Here is a 16,046-nt window from a genome sequence, read left to right as displayed (position 1 = left end):
GGAGCGCGCGCGAATTTGTCATCCAAAAAGTCACGTGACTTGATTCGCATGCGCAGATTCACAGGGTCAAGTGCGTGTTTTATATTTGCTAACATACACATAGAAAGATAAAAATTGGAAGTGAGAATAAAATAATAAAATAGAATCAATGGGACCAGGGTGTAAATCGAATTAATCTTAACATGACTCTCATGTAAGAAAAAAGTAGTCTCATTCAATCATTTATTAATTAATCTATTTTTTAATTACAAAAACTGGTTATTTAAAGGAAATACATTGTTTGTTTGTACCAGTGATAACAAAAGCTGACCAACGTCTTTCTTTCTTTCTTTATTTTTATTTCAAGTGCTCTCCCTTAATTTTTCCCTTGATACTTGAGTGCCCGATGACTCAGCCTTTAACAGCAAAGCCATTCTACAATATCAGTTTAACAATGCCATTTTGTTAAAAAAAATAAAAATAAACACTCCCTCTAGAGATAACTACTTGTCTGTCAATTAGAGAGTTTCATTGGTGGTCAAATCAAACGTGAGCTTTTGAGTGGCAAATTGTGAATAAATACAGACGTGGTGGGGCCAGAGAGCGAAAAAAAAAAAAGAAATCTCTCAATAATAATGATTCGTACGGGCTGGCTAAATTAGTTTTTGTTGTTGTTATTTTGCCGCTAAAAGTCGGAGCGCGCGCGAATTTGTCATCCAAAAAGTCGCGTGACTTGATTCGCATGCGCAGATTCACAGGGTCAAGTGCGTGTTTTATATTTGCTAACATACACATAGAAAGATAAAAATTGGAAGTGAGAATAAAATAATAAAATAGAATCAATGGGACCAGGGTGTAAATAGAATTAATCTTAACATGACTCTCATGTAAGAAAAAAGTAGTCTCATTCAATCATTTATTAATTAATCTATTTTTTAATTACAAAAACTGGTTATTTAAAGGAAATGCATTGTTTGTTTGCACCAGTGGTAACAAAACAAAAGCTGATCAGCTGATTTAAAAAAAACGATTAAAAACGCATCTGGAACAGGTGTGTAATTGTTTTCAATAAAATTACTTCAACACAGAATGCAAATATTAATCCCCTTTCCCTCGTAATTACTGCACTTTTATCGTATAAATACAGCTCTTCTAGTCAAAGGAACCATTCACTTTTGCAATCGTTAACAATCGTTGTTCCCTGAGCATCTTGATCCATCCATCAGTGAAAATGGCCAAAGTCCTGATCGTTGTACTGGCTGTGATGTGCGCCATACAAATGGGTGAGGGTTTTTCTGTTTTATGTCCTTTAAAGCCCACTCTATCTGACTCTTACCGTAAGGCCCATATTGTTAAGATTGGGATCACAAATATGTATCCTACCTATGCAACATTTTGCTATCTGTTATGCCTAGTGCACACTAGCGACATATCGACATATGAAAAAAACATGTTTTTTTCTTTTATGTCATTATGTCCATGTCGTTATGTCGGGCTAAACATAGTGCGCGCGCCCATGTCGTTATGTTGTTATGTTGCTAGTGTGCACTAGGCATTAAAGTATAAAATTCGATGGACTGCTATTCCTAATTGGATGTTTAACGTTTTTTTTTTTATTTCATTCGGCCATCTCTTAGGGTTAACAATTCCTTCGACCACACCCAATTTGCTATCTCTTAGGGGCAAGAATTTCTGTTGACCACGTCCGAAGTCCTGGAAGTGCGGATTAGAAGGCGATATTTTTAAGACAAAGTTTTAGCCAAAGAATATCGTGCATAAAAAACGCCCACCCTTTTCTCTTATACATGAACTGTGGTGTATTTAGAAGCTTCATTTACTTTTGAAATGACCATAAACTTTTTAAAAACATAACACAGAGCGAAATTGCACAATACGTTTCGAATACGGTGCAGGGTAGCCTGGCCTACAAAGGGAGCCCGACATGACATGAACCATTTTGTTTTTCTAGGCCACGCTTTGAAGTGCAGTCGGCACGTCTGCAGCAAGTTACCTCGCCCATACCCAGCCCAGCCATGCAAATCCGAAGTGGCCGAATGCCCATTCTTTGCCTACGGCTGTACTCGGATTACGGTGTCCTTCAAGATGTACGGGACGCGCGTCGACCAAGATATCGGCGACTGCGCCTATTCTCACCAATGCACCTCAGAGTACGAGAAAAAGTTCTGTGACTCAGTTCATGCGCAGAGTAATCTGAGTGACATAAAATGTAACGTAAAGTGTTGCCAGGGAGACCTTTGTAATAACGCAATGTAGATCTTGTAACGCACGTAACGTGTGACACATGTAAGCTTGAACTTCTCTGTAACCATCAAAGAGTTAATAAACGCTTATCTAGCTATCATCTTGGCCATTTTCTTCTCTGATCTTGTGAAAGAAAGACAATACAAGTGGACCATGAACCTACCCTAATATTTTTTTGCGCTTTAAAGAAACCTTTGACAAGGAGAACCTGACTCAAAATACTTTTATTCTTTGACGTTAGGTTCCTTTTTACAAATTTCGATAAAATTTCACTCGATTTTATAGTCCCAAATAATCAAACATCAGCTTAAACTACCATTGGTTATATCATTGGTGATTTAAGGTATTCCATCCACCAGAGGCCTGGGCCAAGTGCTTGTATGTGGCCTCCCTTTAGCATCACACAACCAAGAACATGAATTAATACTAGACTAAAGTATTTTAAATGATTCTTAGAGGTTGTGACAGGTCTGAAGATCCTCCTGTGAAGAAGTATGTTTTGGTAGAAATGAATTTGGTAATTGTCACCAGGATTTATCATGTACACTATACAAAGATACTAAAAATATATAATCAAAATAACATATTAGACAGGAAGGGTATGAACATCTAGGATATGTTTAGACTCAGGCTAATAAAGGCTTGACCATGGGCTTATACGCGGAACCAAATGATTTTCTATTGAATATCTAGCGAAGTATACATGGCATGGCAATAAAAAAAAACGTGGCAACAAGGCGAGACAATAGGTTCCTTTCGATCCTGCCATCTTGAACATTTCTTGGGGGTCCAAAATTCCTCAAACTCAACCATCCATCCATACATACAAACAGAACTCTCACATGTTCTAGCTAGACTGGGGGGGGGGGGGGGGGGGCTGGGTTGTCTTCTCTATTGAAGATGAAAATTGGTTAATGAAAAATTGAGTATCAGTTTTTGTGTGTATGTTATGTAAACCTGCGAACGTCCCTGGCGAATCCATGGTAGTATCCAACTTCGGAACGAAAATCAGTGACACTAATAATAGCATTTTTGCGTATTTTATTGCCACGGGGTACATCAACTACGAAAACGTGTTTACATTTCGCTTATTCCCAACAACCAGACGTGCTTTACTCGCATGTTTGGCCTAAAATAGTAGGTTAAAAAAGACTGGTATTTTCGATAAAATAAATTAGCTATCAGTTCCACATACTACATAAAACACAGCATTACTTCTCTACGTGAATTCTAAGTGCAAGTGATTACTGAGCGAGAATGTAGCCCATAGCAGCGGCGCTAACGTCGCCATTATCAGCAAAACAATTGCGTCTGGCTTCGTTACCAACGGAGAGATTCTTCATACCGCAGTGGGTTCCAGATGTAGCAAAGCCAAGGAAAGAGTCGGGCGATTTGCAATCATTTTCGTTATTGGAGACGATATCGATTCGTGCCTAGAAGAAACCGTCAGTGAATAGTGAATATAAACTTACTTACTCTGGTAGAAATTGTAGGGGTGGACAGACTTACCACGAGGGATGGCACGGGATGAATAGTTTTACCTTAGGTGGGATGGTGGATAGACTTACCCTAGGAGGGATTGTAGGGGTTGGATAGACTTACCCTGGGAGGGATGGTAGGGGTGGATAGACTTACCACGAGGGATGGCACGGGATAATAGTTTTACCCTGGGTGGGATGGTGGATAGTTTTACCCTGGGAGGGATGGTGTAGTGTATGCAGGACAATTGTATGTGTGATACACGTCATGTGATATTTAGGAGAGTAAAAGAGATGCGTTGAAGCGACTTGTTGTGTTGTGCTCGCTCCGATTCCTTTAGGCCTTAGTGGCCCGCAGATACGACATTGGCGACGAGGATGCCTGGAAAACATCTTCCAGTCTTAGATTTATCGGGCTCAGCTTCTCAGGTAGCGGAAAGATGGAGAAAGTGGAAACGAGCGTTCGAATATTACGCCGAAGGGCAAAGTCTCACCGATGCGAAAGATGAAAACCGCTCAGCTATTACATTTCGCCGGGATGGATCTCCAAGACCTGTTGGAAGACCTTCAAGACCCTGGCCCAGTACCCGAGCTAGATAATGCATACGATAAAGCGATTAGAAAGCTGGATAATCACTTCAAAACCGACGAAAATTTCCCGTACGAGAGACACGTGTTTCGACAAATGGCGCCCACCGAAGGCGAGACCGCTGACCAGTTTACAGTGTGTCTGAGAAAATTTTGGCACCGCTCTGGAGGATAATTTACGAGACCAGCTCATAGAACGAGGTAAAGATCTGGAACGGAAGAAACGACTGTTGGAAACGAAAAACATAACTCTAGAACAAGCCCTTGAAAAAGCTCGTGCATGGGAGACTGCAAATCTACAGGCAAAAGATATGACTAATGGGTCAAAGCCTCAGAGTGGAGATGTGAATGCTGTGAAACCATCCAGTGGTAGAAACAGAAAACTCGTCTGCTTTAACTGTGGAAAGAGGGGCATATCAAGAAAGATAGGAGCTGTCCAGCTAGAGGAAAAAAATGTGCTAAATGTTTTAAATCTGGCCATTTTGCAGCTTGCTGTATGGGAGAAAAGGCCGCTGATGGAGAGCCAAGCAGAAACAGAGGTGCACGTGGAGGCTATCGTGGTCGTGGACGTCGTGGGATCCAGCAACGTGGTTCAACAAATCATGTGGAAGACCAAGAGTACTCAAGTGACAGCAGGAGACAAGACAGAAGTACATGCTGTTTCTGGTGAGCCAGCGGTACCAATGAGTATTAATGGAATCAGGAAGGATGCACTTATCGACTCTGGCTCTGTAAGTAATCTGATTAGTGTTAAAGAGTACGAAGACTTGAAAACACATGGTCTAAATGCTAGTCTATCTAAGTGTGACAAGAAACTGTTTGCCTACGGATGGGGGAAACTTTCGATTCTTGGTCAGTTTGAATCAGAGCTAATGACAGAAAGATCCAATCTGTATTTGTCGTAACTGACAAATAAGACTGTCTGCTAGGACATCACGCATCAAAACAGTTAGGTGTTCTGCGCATTGAGACAGTGTGTAACAACGTGGGGGACACTGACATTAGGTCAGAACTTCAGGCAAAGTACCCTAGTGTGTTCACAGGGATTGGAAAGCTCACGAATTATAAGCTTAAGTTACATGTGAGTGCGACACCGGTTGCTCAAAAGCCAAGGCGAATCCCCTTTGCGCTCCGTGGGAAAGTCACCGCTAAAGTAGAAGAGCCTCCTGGGTTAGTCCCATAGTTATTGCACCCAAACCGTCAGGAGACATTCGCCTATGTGTGGACATGCGTTGTGCTAACGACGCGATCATTAGGGAAAGAATCCCCATGGCAACGGTAGATGAAGTCTTAGAGAATCTCAATGGGAGTACCATGTTTTCAAAGCTCGATCTGCGCCTAGGGTTCCACCAGATAGAGTTAGACGAGGGCTCGCGGGATATAACAACATTTGCTACTCACGATGGGCTGTTCCGTTACAAGAGGTTAATGTTTGGAGTAAATTCAGCAGATAGTTAGGCAAGTCCTGGCAGGGATTGAAGGGGTTCAGAAAATAGCAGACGACTTAGTAGTACATGGTAAAGACAAAGAAGACCATGACAGAACCTAGAGAATGTAATCAGACGGCTTGAGCAGAGAAACCTTACCCTGAATCCAGACAAGTGTTCCTTTAGAATGAACAAAGTAGTTTTCATGGGTCTGCTGTTATCTAAGTATGGAATCGGTCCTACCAGTGAGAGAGTTAGAGCAGTGCTAAAGGCGATCCCACCAACCTCTGCATCAGAGGTTCGTAGCTTCCTTGGCATGGTTGGGTTCAGTTCACGTTTCATCCCCAACTTTGCCACTATTGCAGAACCACTAAGAGCACTTACAAGACAAGGAACACCCTTAAAGTGGGAGGGAGAACAACAGAGTTCTTTTGAGTGCCTAAAGAGAGCCCTAGTTGATGCTCCAGTGTTAGCCTACTTTGATAGAGATGCCGACACCAGTGTAGTCACCGATGCCAGCCCATTCGGACTCGGAGCTGTGCTTATCCAGGAAAAGGACGGTGTTAGCAGAGCAGTATGTTATGCAAGTCGCAGCTTGAGCGACGTTGAAAGGCGCTATAGTCAGACGGAGAAAGAAGCATTAGCCATCGTGTGGGGGTTTGAGAGGTTTAATCTGTACCTCCATGGGCTAGAGAGTTTTGACCTTGTTACTGACCATGAGTCAATGAAGGTCATTTATTCCAGCAGATCCAGGCCATCAGCACGAATCGAAAGATGGGTTCTACGTCTCCAACCTTACAACTACAGAGTGCGCTACGTCAGGTCGAAAGACAACATAGCTGATGCCCTGTCTCGGTTGACCAAACAAGTGCCTACTAAGGAATACCGACATGATGATGAGTATGTGCGTGCAGTTACTTTGAAAGCCGTACCAGCAGCGATGAACATCCAGGAGATAGAGAAAGCTTCCGCTGAGGATGTGGAACTACAGGCAGTGAGGAAATGCTTGGTAAGCGGAAACTAGACTGATGCTCTCAAACAGTACCTACCCGTCCGAAACGAGTTGACATACATTGGGAACGTCATCTTGCGTGGAACTAGAATCGTGATACCGACAGTCTTAAGGAAGAGAGTTGCAGAGCTTGTGCATGAGGGCCATCAAGGCATTGTAAAGATGAAGGAGAGACTGAGGTCGAAAGTTTGGTGGCCGGGCATAGACCGGGATGCCGAGAGGAAGTGTCGCTAGTGTTATGGATGCCAGGTGGTGGTGAAGGAATACCGAACACTAACCATAAAGCCTACAAAGACGCCGGAGAGACCATGGCATGGTGAAAAACAGGTCCCAATAGCAATCCCACCTACTGAGGACACAGAGAGCCCAGATATAAATCAGAGCACAAATGGTGAGCCAGAAGCCACAGCACCCAGAAGATCTGGTAGAGCTACAAAACCACCCGAAAGGTTCAATGACTTTGTGGTAGCCAAATCTTAGCGAATTTTGCGGATGTGCATGCTTGGACGGATAGAACTTGTACAACATGTTAAAGATTTACTAACATTTATTGTTTTGTTTAAAGCACTGAACAGTTTGATACATCAAAAAACACTGAACACTTATAGACTTTTATTATACTTTGTGACTCCGCAGTATTAAGGACAGCGCCCAAAGCGAAAGCCAGCTCCCCCCAAACCCTTTTTATACCGTAAAATGAAAGTGTTGATTGTGCAGTATCTTGGATATGAATCTCGTTCATTGCAGGAATCCTACTTTTAAATCAACGCCCTGCTAAATTGCGCAACTCCTAATAAATAATCATATGAAATATTCGCTTTGATTAGCAGTCCGGATAAGCATAATTTTGAAATCCAATTTAGCGTAAGACTACATTCTAAAACCCTTTCTTAGTGATCAGAGCTTTTCAGTGTATCTTCAAAAAATTTCCACAAGCGTGGCCTCAAAACTACTTTCTACTTGATAACAAGTGTAGCAACGATTGAATTTTGTTAGCATTTGATCAAATACTCTGGAATGGTTTAGAGGGACTGGAAGGACGAGGAGTTGCACTTCTTCTGCTAGAAAGGTGGTGCACTTCTTTTGTTAGAAATGTATTTTTTATTCGGTAACAAAAAAAGAGATTAATGAGCATAACCTCTGGTGATATCTTGAACTCACGACATGATTACCCGGTGACAGAACGATGAAGGTATAGAACTCTTTTTTTATAAGAATGTCTAATTTTCAGCTGAGCCTGGGCCGTTTTTTTTTTTTTGCATTTTAAGAATGGAATAATTCATCTAGACATATAAGTAGATGAATTACTAGAAAAAGGATTACACTCATGATATCTAAAGATGTTAATTTTGCTGCTATCTGAACCTCGACATGTTCTTTTGCTTGTTCTTAGAATTTGATGGATTCTTTGGCTGGTAGCTCTTATAAAAATGTGTGTAGTCTACTCTTTATTATTGTTATTTTTCTTAATTTTTACTATAAGTGGACATCTTTACAAAGGACTTTAGCCGGTCTTTTCTAGTAACAAACGGACGTAAAGGTTGTAATGCAATTGAAGTGAGGAGGCATTTCAGGCACTATCCTGTCACAGGCATTCCATTTCAGCAAAAATGGCCATTATCCCTATTAAGCGCTCGCATAGCCGAATTCTCTATGATGTACTGGATTTTTTGTCCAATCAAGTAGATGAAAGTTCGATACAAAACCGTCCAATCAGCGAAGGTGAATGTTCGGTACAAAACTGTCCAATCAGCGAAGGTGAATGTTTGGTATAAAAAGAGAAGGCACATCTCCTTGTTTCACTGGGGCACTGGCATCGTCACAACACGGAAACTGACCGCAGTCGACATGTAAGACAACAAATCGCTCTAGCACTTAAAGCCGCATTGTCACCAGTTTACTTCCGGAGGTCCGACGGAAACCTCAACCGTTAAAAGACAAAAGAATCTAATCGAATCCGAAATATTTAACAGGCCATCCGCTCTAAATTAGCAGTCACATCCTCAAAGAAACTTCCAATAGACACACTACTTTCTGTATTTTGAAATATTTTCCGTTTCTTCCGTTAAAAATCATCGGAGATTGTTACGTAATCGACCGGAAGTAAACTGGTGACAATGCGGCTTTAAACTAGAACTAGAACTTATAGAAATATTTAACAATATATTTTGACAATAGGGCAAATAAAACTTCCAATGGCTTTTAGGCTGAAGACAGATTTAACCTTTCATATTTTTTTTGTAATTTATGTTCCTGAACAGTATTTGGTTTATTTCTGAAATAATGCAATGGAAAAACATCTTACAATTATTATGGCTTTATCCAATCTCTTTATAAGTAACAACAACTTCTTGCACGACCAAAAAGTGATTTTTATAATTAACACAATACGTTTTAAGTAAAAGATTCTAAAACAAAAAGTTAAAAGAAAGCTTAACGCTTTTTTTTAAAGAATTATTTGCTTTAAACACAGTACTGTACACATAAATAAAGGTTTCTATGCATGTCTCACCTTTTTTCTCTAGTACAGAAATAATTTCAAACCTTAATAACTATAGGATTTGGATGTACTACTCTGAAAAAATTCAAGAACTCCTTATTTTTAGATCACTTGAAACTGGATAATTCGATTTCGGACCTTATCGAGGCCATTTTTAACAGCTTTAATGAAACGAATACCTTTAAAAAGGAAAGTTTAAAAAAAAAATCTCCTGGACAGCTGAAAGTAAATACCTCATTTCAGGATAAAATAAAGATGGAATCATTACTTCTTGAGCTCGAGTATTATTCAGAGTTGACCCGAGTTTTGTATCTGTTTTCATTAATCGTGCAAGTGATGGGTTTTGTACTAAACATTTGCCGTGATTTTCGAGTTACTGTATACTTGATTTTCTCCTGTGATTGATGAATTTGAATGACAGAGTTTTATTGAAATCTCGCTCAATGCAATCACCTAATTTTACCGCAATTAGGAAGATGTACGCCGCAGTAGCTTTGATATATCTAGTCGCCGCTGGCGCTTACGCCCAAAACTGTCCAAGCCAAGAGACCATCTTCAATACTCTCTCTCATAACTGCGCATCTGACGCTACACAAGTTGGCACTATGCGCTACAAGGACGGTAATCTCCAGGTGTGCGACGGGAAGGGATACAATAACCTCGGCGATGGTGTCAGCTACCTTCCACCATTAGGGGGAAAAGAGAATCCTGGAAAGTCCTGCGGGGATATCCTTAACAAGCGCATGTAAGTAAAGGCACGGTCAAATTAGGATGGGATCTCTATGAGAGGGAAAGGTGTTTGGAATAAAGATGGGTATCAGCCGTAGTCTGTTGGAAATATAAAGAATTGAGTAACAGGGCATGGTCAAATTGGTAGGTGATCAGGCCCGTAGCCAGGATTTTGAGCGGGGAAGGGGGGGGGGGGGTTCGTTTACCCATTTAGAGGACCTATTCTCTCAGAAGAAAAACAGGCCTGTTCAGTTAGAGGGGTTGAACTGAGTTATGAGCTTTATCAGATAAAAGAAGAGAGAAGAATAAGTAATCTGTTTCTATGGGGATTTAGCCATATTATAGTGATCGCCATCCCGCCTTCCCGTCGGCAGTTGTTCGTCGCGCTTTCGGGTTTTAGGTATATTATAGAGATCGCCACCCGCCTTCCCGTCGGCAGTTGTTTGTCGCGCTTACGGATATTTTTCGGAGGGGAGAGAGCCTCTGGACCATATACACCTATTTCAATTAAGGTTGTCAGTACAAATGGCGAATGGCGATTGGCAACCATATGCGTCTCGAAGAATATGGATAAATCAAAACAATCCGTTAAAGGTTACCAATGCTTGGCTTTGACATTGCAGGACTTTATTTAACACCTTTAATTTTACGAATAATTAGTTCCCATAAGCCATTTACCATTTGCCATCCGCCATTTAGGCGCGTACCCAGGATTGGCACAGGGGGGTGCGCGCCCACCCTGCGCACCCCCCTGTGTATGCGCCCGCCATTTGCACTGACAACCTTTTGTGAAATAGGTGTATGTTTATATCACATTTGAGGTAACCAGCATGTGATGTTGATATCGTTTTGTTAAGGGACGCAAAAAGCGGTGTGTACTTCATCAAGCCCCGCGATGCGGTCATCAAGGTGTACTGTTACATGAAGTCCATGTGTGGCTCAAAGGGCTGGGCTATGGTCATGAAGATCGACGGAAACAATGTAGTAGTGGCCCTATATAACAGAAGGGGTCTATGAGGGGGCTTTTTTATTGGGGTGCGGCAAATCATTACAGTATGAGTAAGAGAACGTCACATTCTCTAACCTCCCCACCTGGTTTGATTAACATTGGTAATTTTTACCTCTTTAGAGACCACCCTATTTAAATGCACATACAATCTTAAGTAAAATGTTCACACACCCAAAAGTATTTAATCAAAAATACAATCAGCTCTACAGTCTTGTTCTTTGACGTCATAAGGACGCATGCGTACAGGAATCAAAATCATCCCACATGGATCTAGTCTAACGTTGTTCTGGTATCACAAGATCAATTACTCTGTTTTAATGGCTTAGAGTTCTTGTACTAATTAAAAACCTGCCTCATATTTTTTCCCTGGTGGAATCTAGATCACAAGCATCTTGGTTCTAAATTTCTTACAATTACTGATGTAGAGGGAAATTTAAAAGACAAAAGAATCTTTTGTATTTTTCTAACTATCCCTAATCATTAATACATGAGGGAGATTTAGAAACTAAATCTTACTCATCACTTAGACATGAAGAAAATTTGGGGGAATTTCGGTTGAAATTGTCTCTTAGAAAACAAAAGAATCCGAGGTGATCACAGTATTACACAAACGCAGAAAGTATAGGCATAGTGTGCCTTATTACAACATCACAGAAACGAGTTCGCACAAAGTTTTGTGGAAATAAAAATATCAGTTTAATCTGACCAATCAAATCAAGAATTCCCGTTTTGAAAAATCAGGTAGTCTGACAACTAGTATATTCAAGCTTTTTTGTGTTAACCATTTTCTGAATTTATTCGCCCATGAAATAACCTAGAAATAACCTGGTTTGCTTCTACTTTGTGACCGATATCATTCAAACTTCAAGTTTTGGGAATATTTATAATGTAGAAATAATATTTTAATTTTTAATTTTAGTTTTTTTTTAATTTGTAGAAAACGTTCAGATACGACTCTGCTCTATGGTCAAACAAAGAAGCTTTCAACCCTTCCGGTGCCGACGGAGGACTCGATAAAGTAGAGACGAAACTAACAACCTACTCAGAATTCCCCATGAGCAAGCTGTGTACTGGGTGGAATACAAATGGCGATACAAGATGGGGTCTTGTTAACTACGACTCCGCCTCTCTTTACGGGCTTATCGCTGACGGCAAATACCGCACTATGAGTCAGGAACGAAAGTTCTGGAAGGCCATGGTTCCTGTTTCATCACTACAGAATCACTGCAATAGCGAGGGCTTCATCGTGTTCTCGGGCGGTAATGGAGGAAAAGCCAGGATCGGCATCATTTCAAACAATGAGCTGGACTGCGGATCGCCGGACTCCAGGCTTGGCTTGGGCACAATGGGCAGCAGCTGTGGTATGAATAACGACAACTCGGCCGGCAACGAAGCCAGATGTGACCAATTAGATAACGGAGAGAAAAGCATCAAGAGCTTTGGGTATATCTTCGCCCAGGAACGCCTGGCAGATGCCCCGCTCGGCTCATTTGATGAGCCCGCTACACCCTGCAAGGCGATTGTCGCCGCTAGACCGTAAGTAGATCCTGCTTGTCACGTGACCATGGGATGGGCCGCAGATCTGTCATCTCATATCTAAAATGCGGTCGAATAATGAGGCGCATCAGGATCGACTTCTGAAAACAAACTAATCACCAGGGTACCAGAACCTCCAGACTTCTCTCGTCCAGTCACCCTCAATCAAAATGCCGTGACAGTCGCGGCATTTTGGCTGAGCGTCACTGGACAAAAGAAGACTGGAGGCTCTGGTACCCACAGGGTACAAACTTATGCGCTTTACTTTTCAATTTCGTCAGAGATGCCAAACATGGCGTGTATGACCGCATTGTCAAAGTGTACTGTCCATGGATAACATCTGCCGCTCACGCGGATGGACAATTCTCATAAAGATGGACGGCAACAAGTTACACATTTCATACACGCGTATCGCTAAACACGGTAAACCCACGGTAAACCCACGGTAAACCCACGGTAAACCCACGGTAAACCCACGGTAAACCCACGGTAAACCCACGGTAAACCCACGGTAAACCGACGGTAAACCCACGGTAAACCCACGGTAAACCCACGGTAAACCCACGGTAAACCGACGGTAAACCCTTGGTAAACCCACGGTAAACCCACGGTAAACCCACGGTAAACCCACGGTAAACCCACGGTAAACCGATGGGTATAGTGTACAGGCGCGTGTGCAGGGCTGCACAATTAGGGGAACCCAGGGTGTCTACGTTAGCGTAACGTTTAAGTTAATTTCAAACAGCAGCTAAAATCCTTGGTTGCAGAAAATGTTTAAAAGGTTAAAAATACTCTGTTCCTCGAATCTCCTACTAGCCTGGCCTAATGTTTTTTGCTTCATACATTACATTAACTGCAACTCAAAGTGATTCATATAAAAGATTAAGTACTCGCACTGACTCAAATAAATTTCGAATGTCCTTAGAGGTGCGAGTAATCAAAACTTAGCTGTTTTCGTTTTTTCTAAAGCCGTTCGCTTTTCTTATGCAGAATACGTTTGGATAAGATTCATCATATTGAAAGGATGAGATGGAGCTGAACCCCATGCCTATTGCTGGTGGTCTGGACACGACCGAGATGAAGCTCAGTACATACTCCAAGTTTCCCATATCGAAGCTTTTCCTCGGAATCAAGGTACATAAACTCGTATTTTATTATTTACCAAGTTCCCCCCGTTATGGTCTGACGAGTTTGGGTGCAGCACCGTTTGAGATAAAATCAGAGGCAGCAAAATTTCTCGTATGGGGTGTGGGGGACATAAATGCTGAAAAATGCTCCACAACTTACGATTTTTTAGATTCAATTTTGAAAGCCCTGGAACAAAAAATCCATAAAATAATTATTGAACATTCAGATATATTACAGTTATTCCACTCCATTATCTGTTTTTTTTTAAGGGGGGAGATGCCGCAATTTCGGAGACACTTACTAGGGCACTTACATATCACAGTTACATTGCACTTTTGTTCTCTAAAATTTATTATTGATATCTACTCTAGTTCTGCTCTAAGTACAACTGGCTGCCGTTGGACATACTCACACGATCTAGAGTATCTTTGCACGGGATCATCTCCTTTGGCAGTTACAAGGGCACCATCATCCCACGAGACGACTGGAAAAAGCTCGTACCAAATGCATCTCTTCAGAAAAATTGCAACATGCAAGGATTTAATGTGAACCCTCAACCAAAACATGGGGCAACAATCCCAGCACGGGTGAGTAAAACCATCCCTTACAATCCCTCCCAGGGTAAGTCTATCCACCCCCAACACCCCACCCAGGGTTAGTCTATCCACCTCAACCACCCCACTCAGGGTAATTCTATTCATCCGCACCATCCCTCCCAGGGTTAGTCTATTCACCCCTTACATCCCTCCCAAGGTAAGTCATGCATCATCGCTCCCAGGATGAATCAATCTACCACTACCCTCCCTCCCAGGGTAAGTCTATCCACCCCAACCATCCCACCCAGGGTAAAACTATCCACCATCCCACCCAGGGTAAAGCTGTCCATCCCGTGCCATCCCTCGTGGTAAGTCTATCCACCCCTACCATCCCTCCCAGGGTAAGTCTATCCACCATCCCACCCAGGGTAAAACTATTCTTCCCGTGCCATCCCTCGTTGTAAGTCTATCCACCCCTACCATCCCTCCCAGGGTAAGTCTATCCACCATCCCACCCAGGGTAAAACTATTCATCCCGTGCCATCCCTCGTGGTAAGTCTATCCACCACTACCATCCCTCCCAGGGTAAGTTTATCCACCCCTACCATCCCTCCCAGGGTAAGTCTATCCACCATCCCACCCAGGGTAAAACTATTCATCCCGTGCCATCCCCTTCCCAGGGTAAGTCTATCCACCATCCCACCCAGGGTAAAACTATTCATCCCGTGCCATCCCCTTTCCAGGGTAAGTCTATCCACCCCTACCATCCCTCCCAGGGTAAGTTTATCCACCCCTACCATCCCTCCCAGGGTAAGTCTATCCACCATCCCACCCAGGGTAAAACTATTCATCCCGTGCCATCCCTCGTGGTAAGTCTATCCACCCCTACCATCCCTCCCAGGGTAAGTTTATCCACCCCTACCATCCCTCCCAGGGTAAGTCTATCCACCATCCCACCCAGGGTAAAACTATTCATCCCGTGCCATCCCCTTCCCAGGGTAAGTCTATCCACCCCTACCATCCCTCCCAGGGTAAGTTTATCCACCCCTACCATCCCTCCCAGGGTAAGTCTATCCACCATCCCACCCAGGGTAAAACTATTCATCCCGTGCCATCCCCTTCCCAGGGTAAGTCTATCCACCATCCCACCCAGGGTAAAACTATTCATCCCGTGCCATCCCCTTCCCAGGGTTAGTCTATCCACCCCTACCATCCCTCCCAGGGTAAGTCTATCCACCCCTACCATCCCTCCCAGGGTAAGTCTATCCACCCCTAGCATTTCTACCAGAGTAAGTAAGTCTATATTCACTATTTACTGACGGTTTCTTCTAGGCACGAATCGGTATCGTCTCCAATAACGAGAATGATTGCAAATCGCCCGACTCTTTCTTCGGATTTGGTACCCACTGTGGTATAAAGGATATCTCCGTTGGTAACGAAGCCAGACGCAATTGTTTTGCTGATAATGGCGACATAAGCGCCGCTGCGTGGGCTACATTCTCGCTCAGTAATCCCTACAACGCGGGTGCATTGGGTAGAAATTACTTATAGCTGATAAATAGGGTAATTAGTACGTAGCATTACTTATGACCTTTGCTCTTAGCTTGGCGTGAAAAATTGATGAGCAGTTTATTACTGTGAGAAGTCATAAATTAAACAAGATTGATAGAAGATGATATGCAGGAAAAAACACTTGTATTGAAATATCACCAATCTGTCACGCCGAATTTGCTGCTGATCATGTGTTTTGGTAAGAGAATCTAGTAGGCGGTGGGGTTGTGGTGTGTTGTGGTCTTAGAGACGTTTGATCAGACTTGAGTTACATTATTTTACCTTTATTTTCGGGATATGAAAAAATACCA

At 42.4% G+C, this 16,046-nt stretch overlaps 3 protein-coding genes across 3 annotated transcripts; all 3 read left to right on the top strand.

Annotated features, from left to right (window-relative positions):
- The first annotated feature begins 1,110 nt into the window (after positions 1–1,110).
- Positions 1,111–2,341, top strand: LOC5509710 (lymphocyte antigen 6D). The gene is made up of 2 exons (XM_001630145.3): positions 1,111–1,262; positions 1,949–2,341. The coding sequence occupies exons 1-2, from the start codon at positions 1,211–1,213 to the stop codon at positions 2,251–2,253; spliced, it is 357 nt and encodes a 118-aa protein (XP_001630195.2). The 5' UTR covers positions 1,111–1,210; the 3' UTR covers positions 2,254–2,341.
- Positions 2,342–9,722: 7,381 nt separating this feature from the next.
- LOC5509711 lies at positions 9,723–15,951 on the top strand. The gene is made up of 6 exons (XM_048730193.1): positions 9,723–9,991; positions 10,833–10,956; positions 11,922–12,520; positions 13,511–13,654; positions 14,020–14,235; positions 15,517–15,951. The coding sequence occupies exons 1-4, from the start codon at positions 9,723–9,725 to the stop codon at positions 13,557–13,559; spliced, it is 1,041 nt and encodes a 346-aa protein (XP_048586150.1). The 3' UTR covers positions 13,560–13,654; positions 14,020–14,235; positions 15,517–15,951.
- Positions 13,565–15,735, top strand: LOC116616653. Its single transcript, XM_032378656.2, has 3 exons — positions 13,565–13,654; positions 14,020–14,235; positions 15,517–15,735. The coding sequence occupies exons 1-3, from the start codon at positions 13,565–13,567 to the stop codon at positions 15,733–15,735; spliced, it is 525 nt and encodes a 174-aa protein (XP_032234547.2).
- Positions 15,952–16,046: the final 95 nt, after the last annotated feature.

Source organism: Nematostella vectensis, chromosome 7 (assembly GCF_932526225.1).
Source record: "Nematostella vectensis chromosome 7, jaNemVect1.1, whole genome shotgun sequence".
Lineage (NCBI taxonomy): Eukaryota > Metazoa > Cnidaria > Anthozoa > Actiniaria > Edwardsiidae > Nematostella > Nematostella vectensis.
The sequence above is the reverse complement of the archived record's forward strand: the minus strand, read 5'-3'. Positions and strand labels throughout refer to the sequence as shown.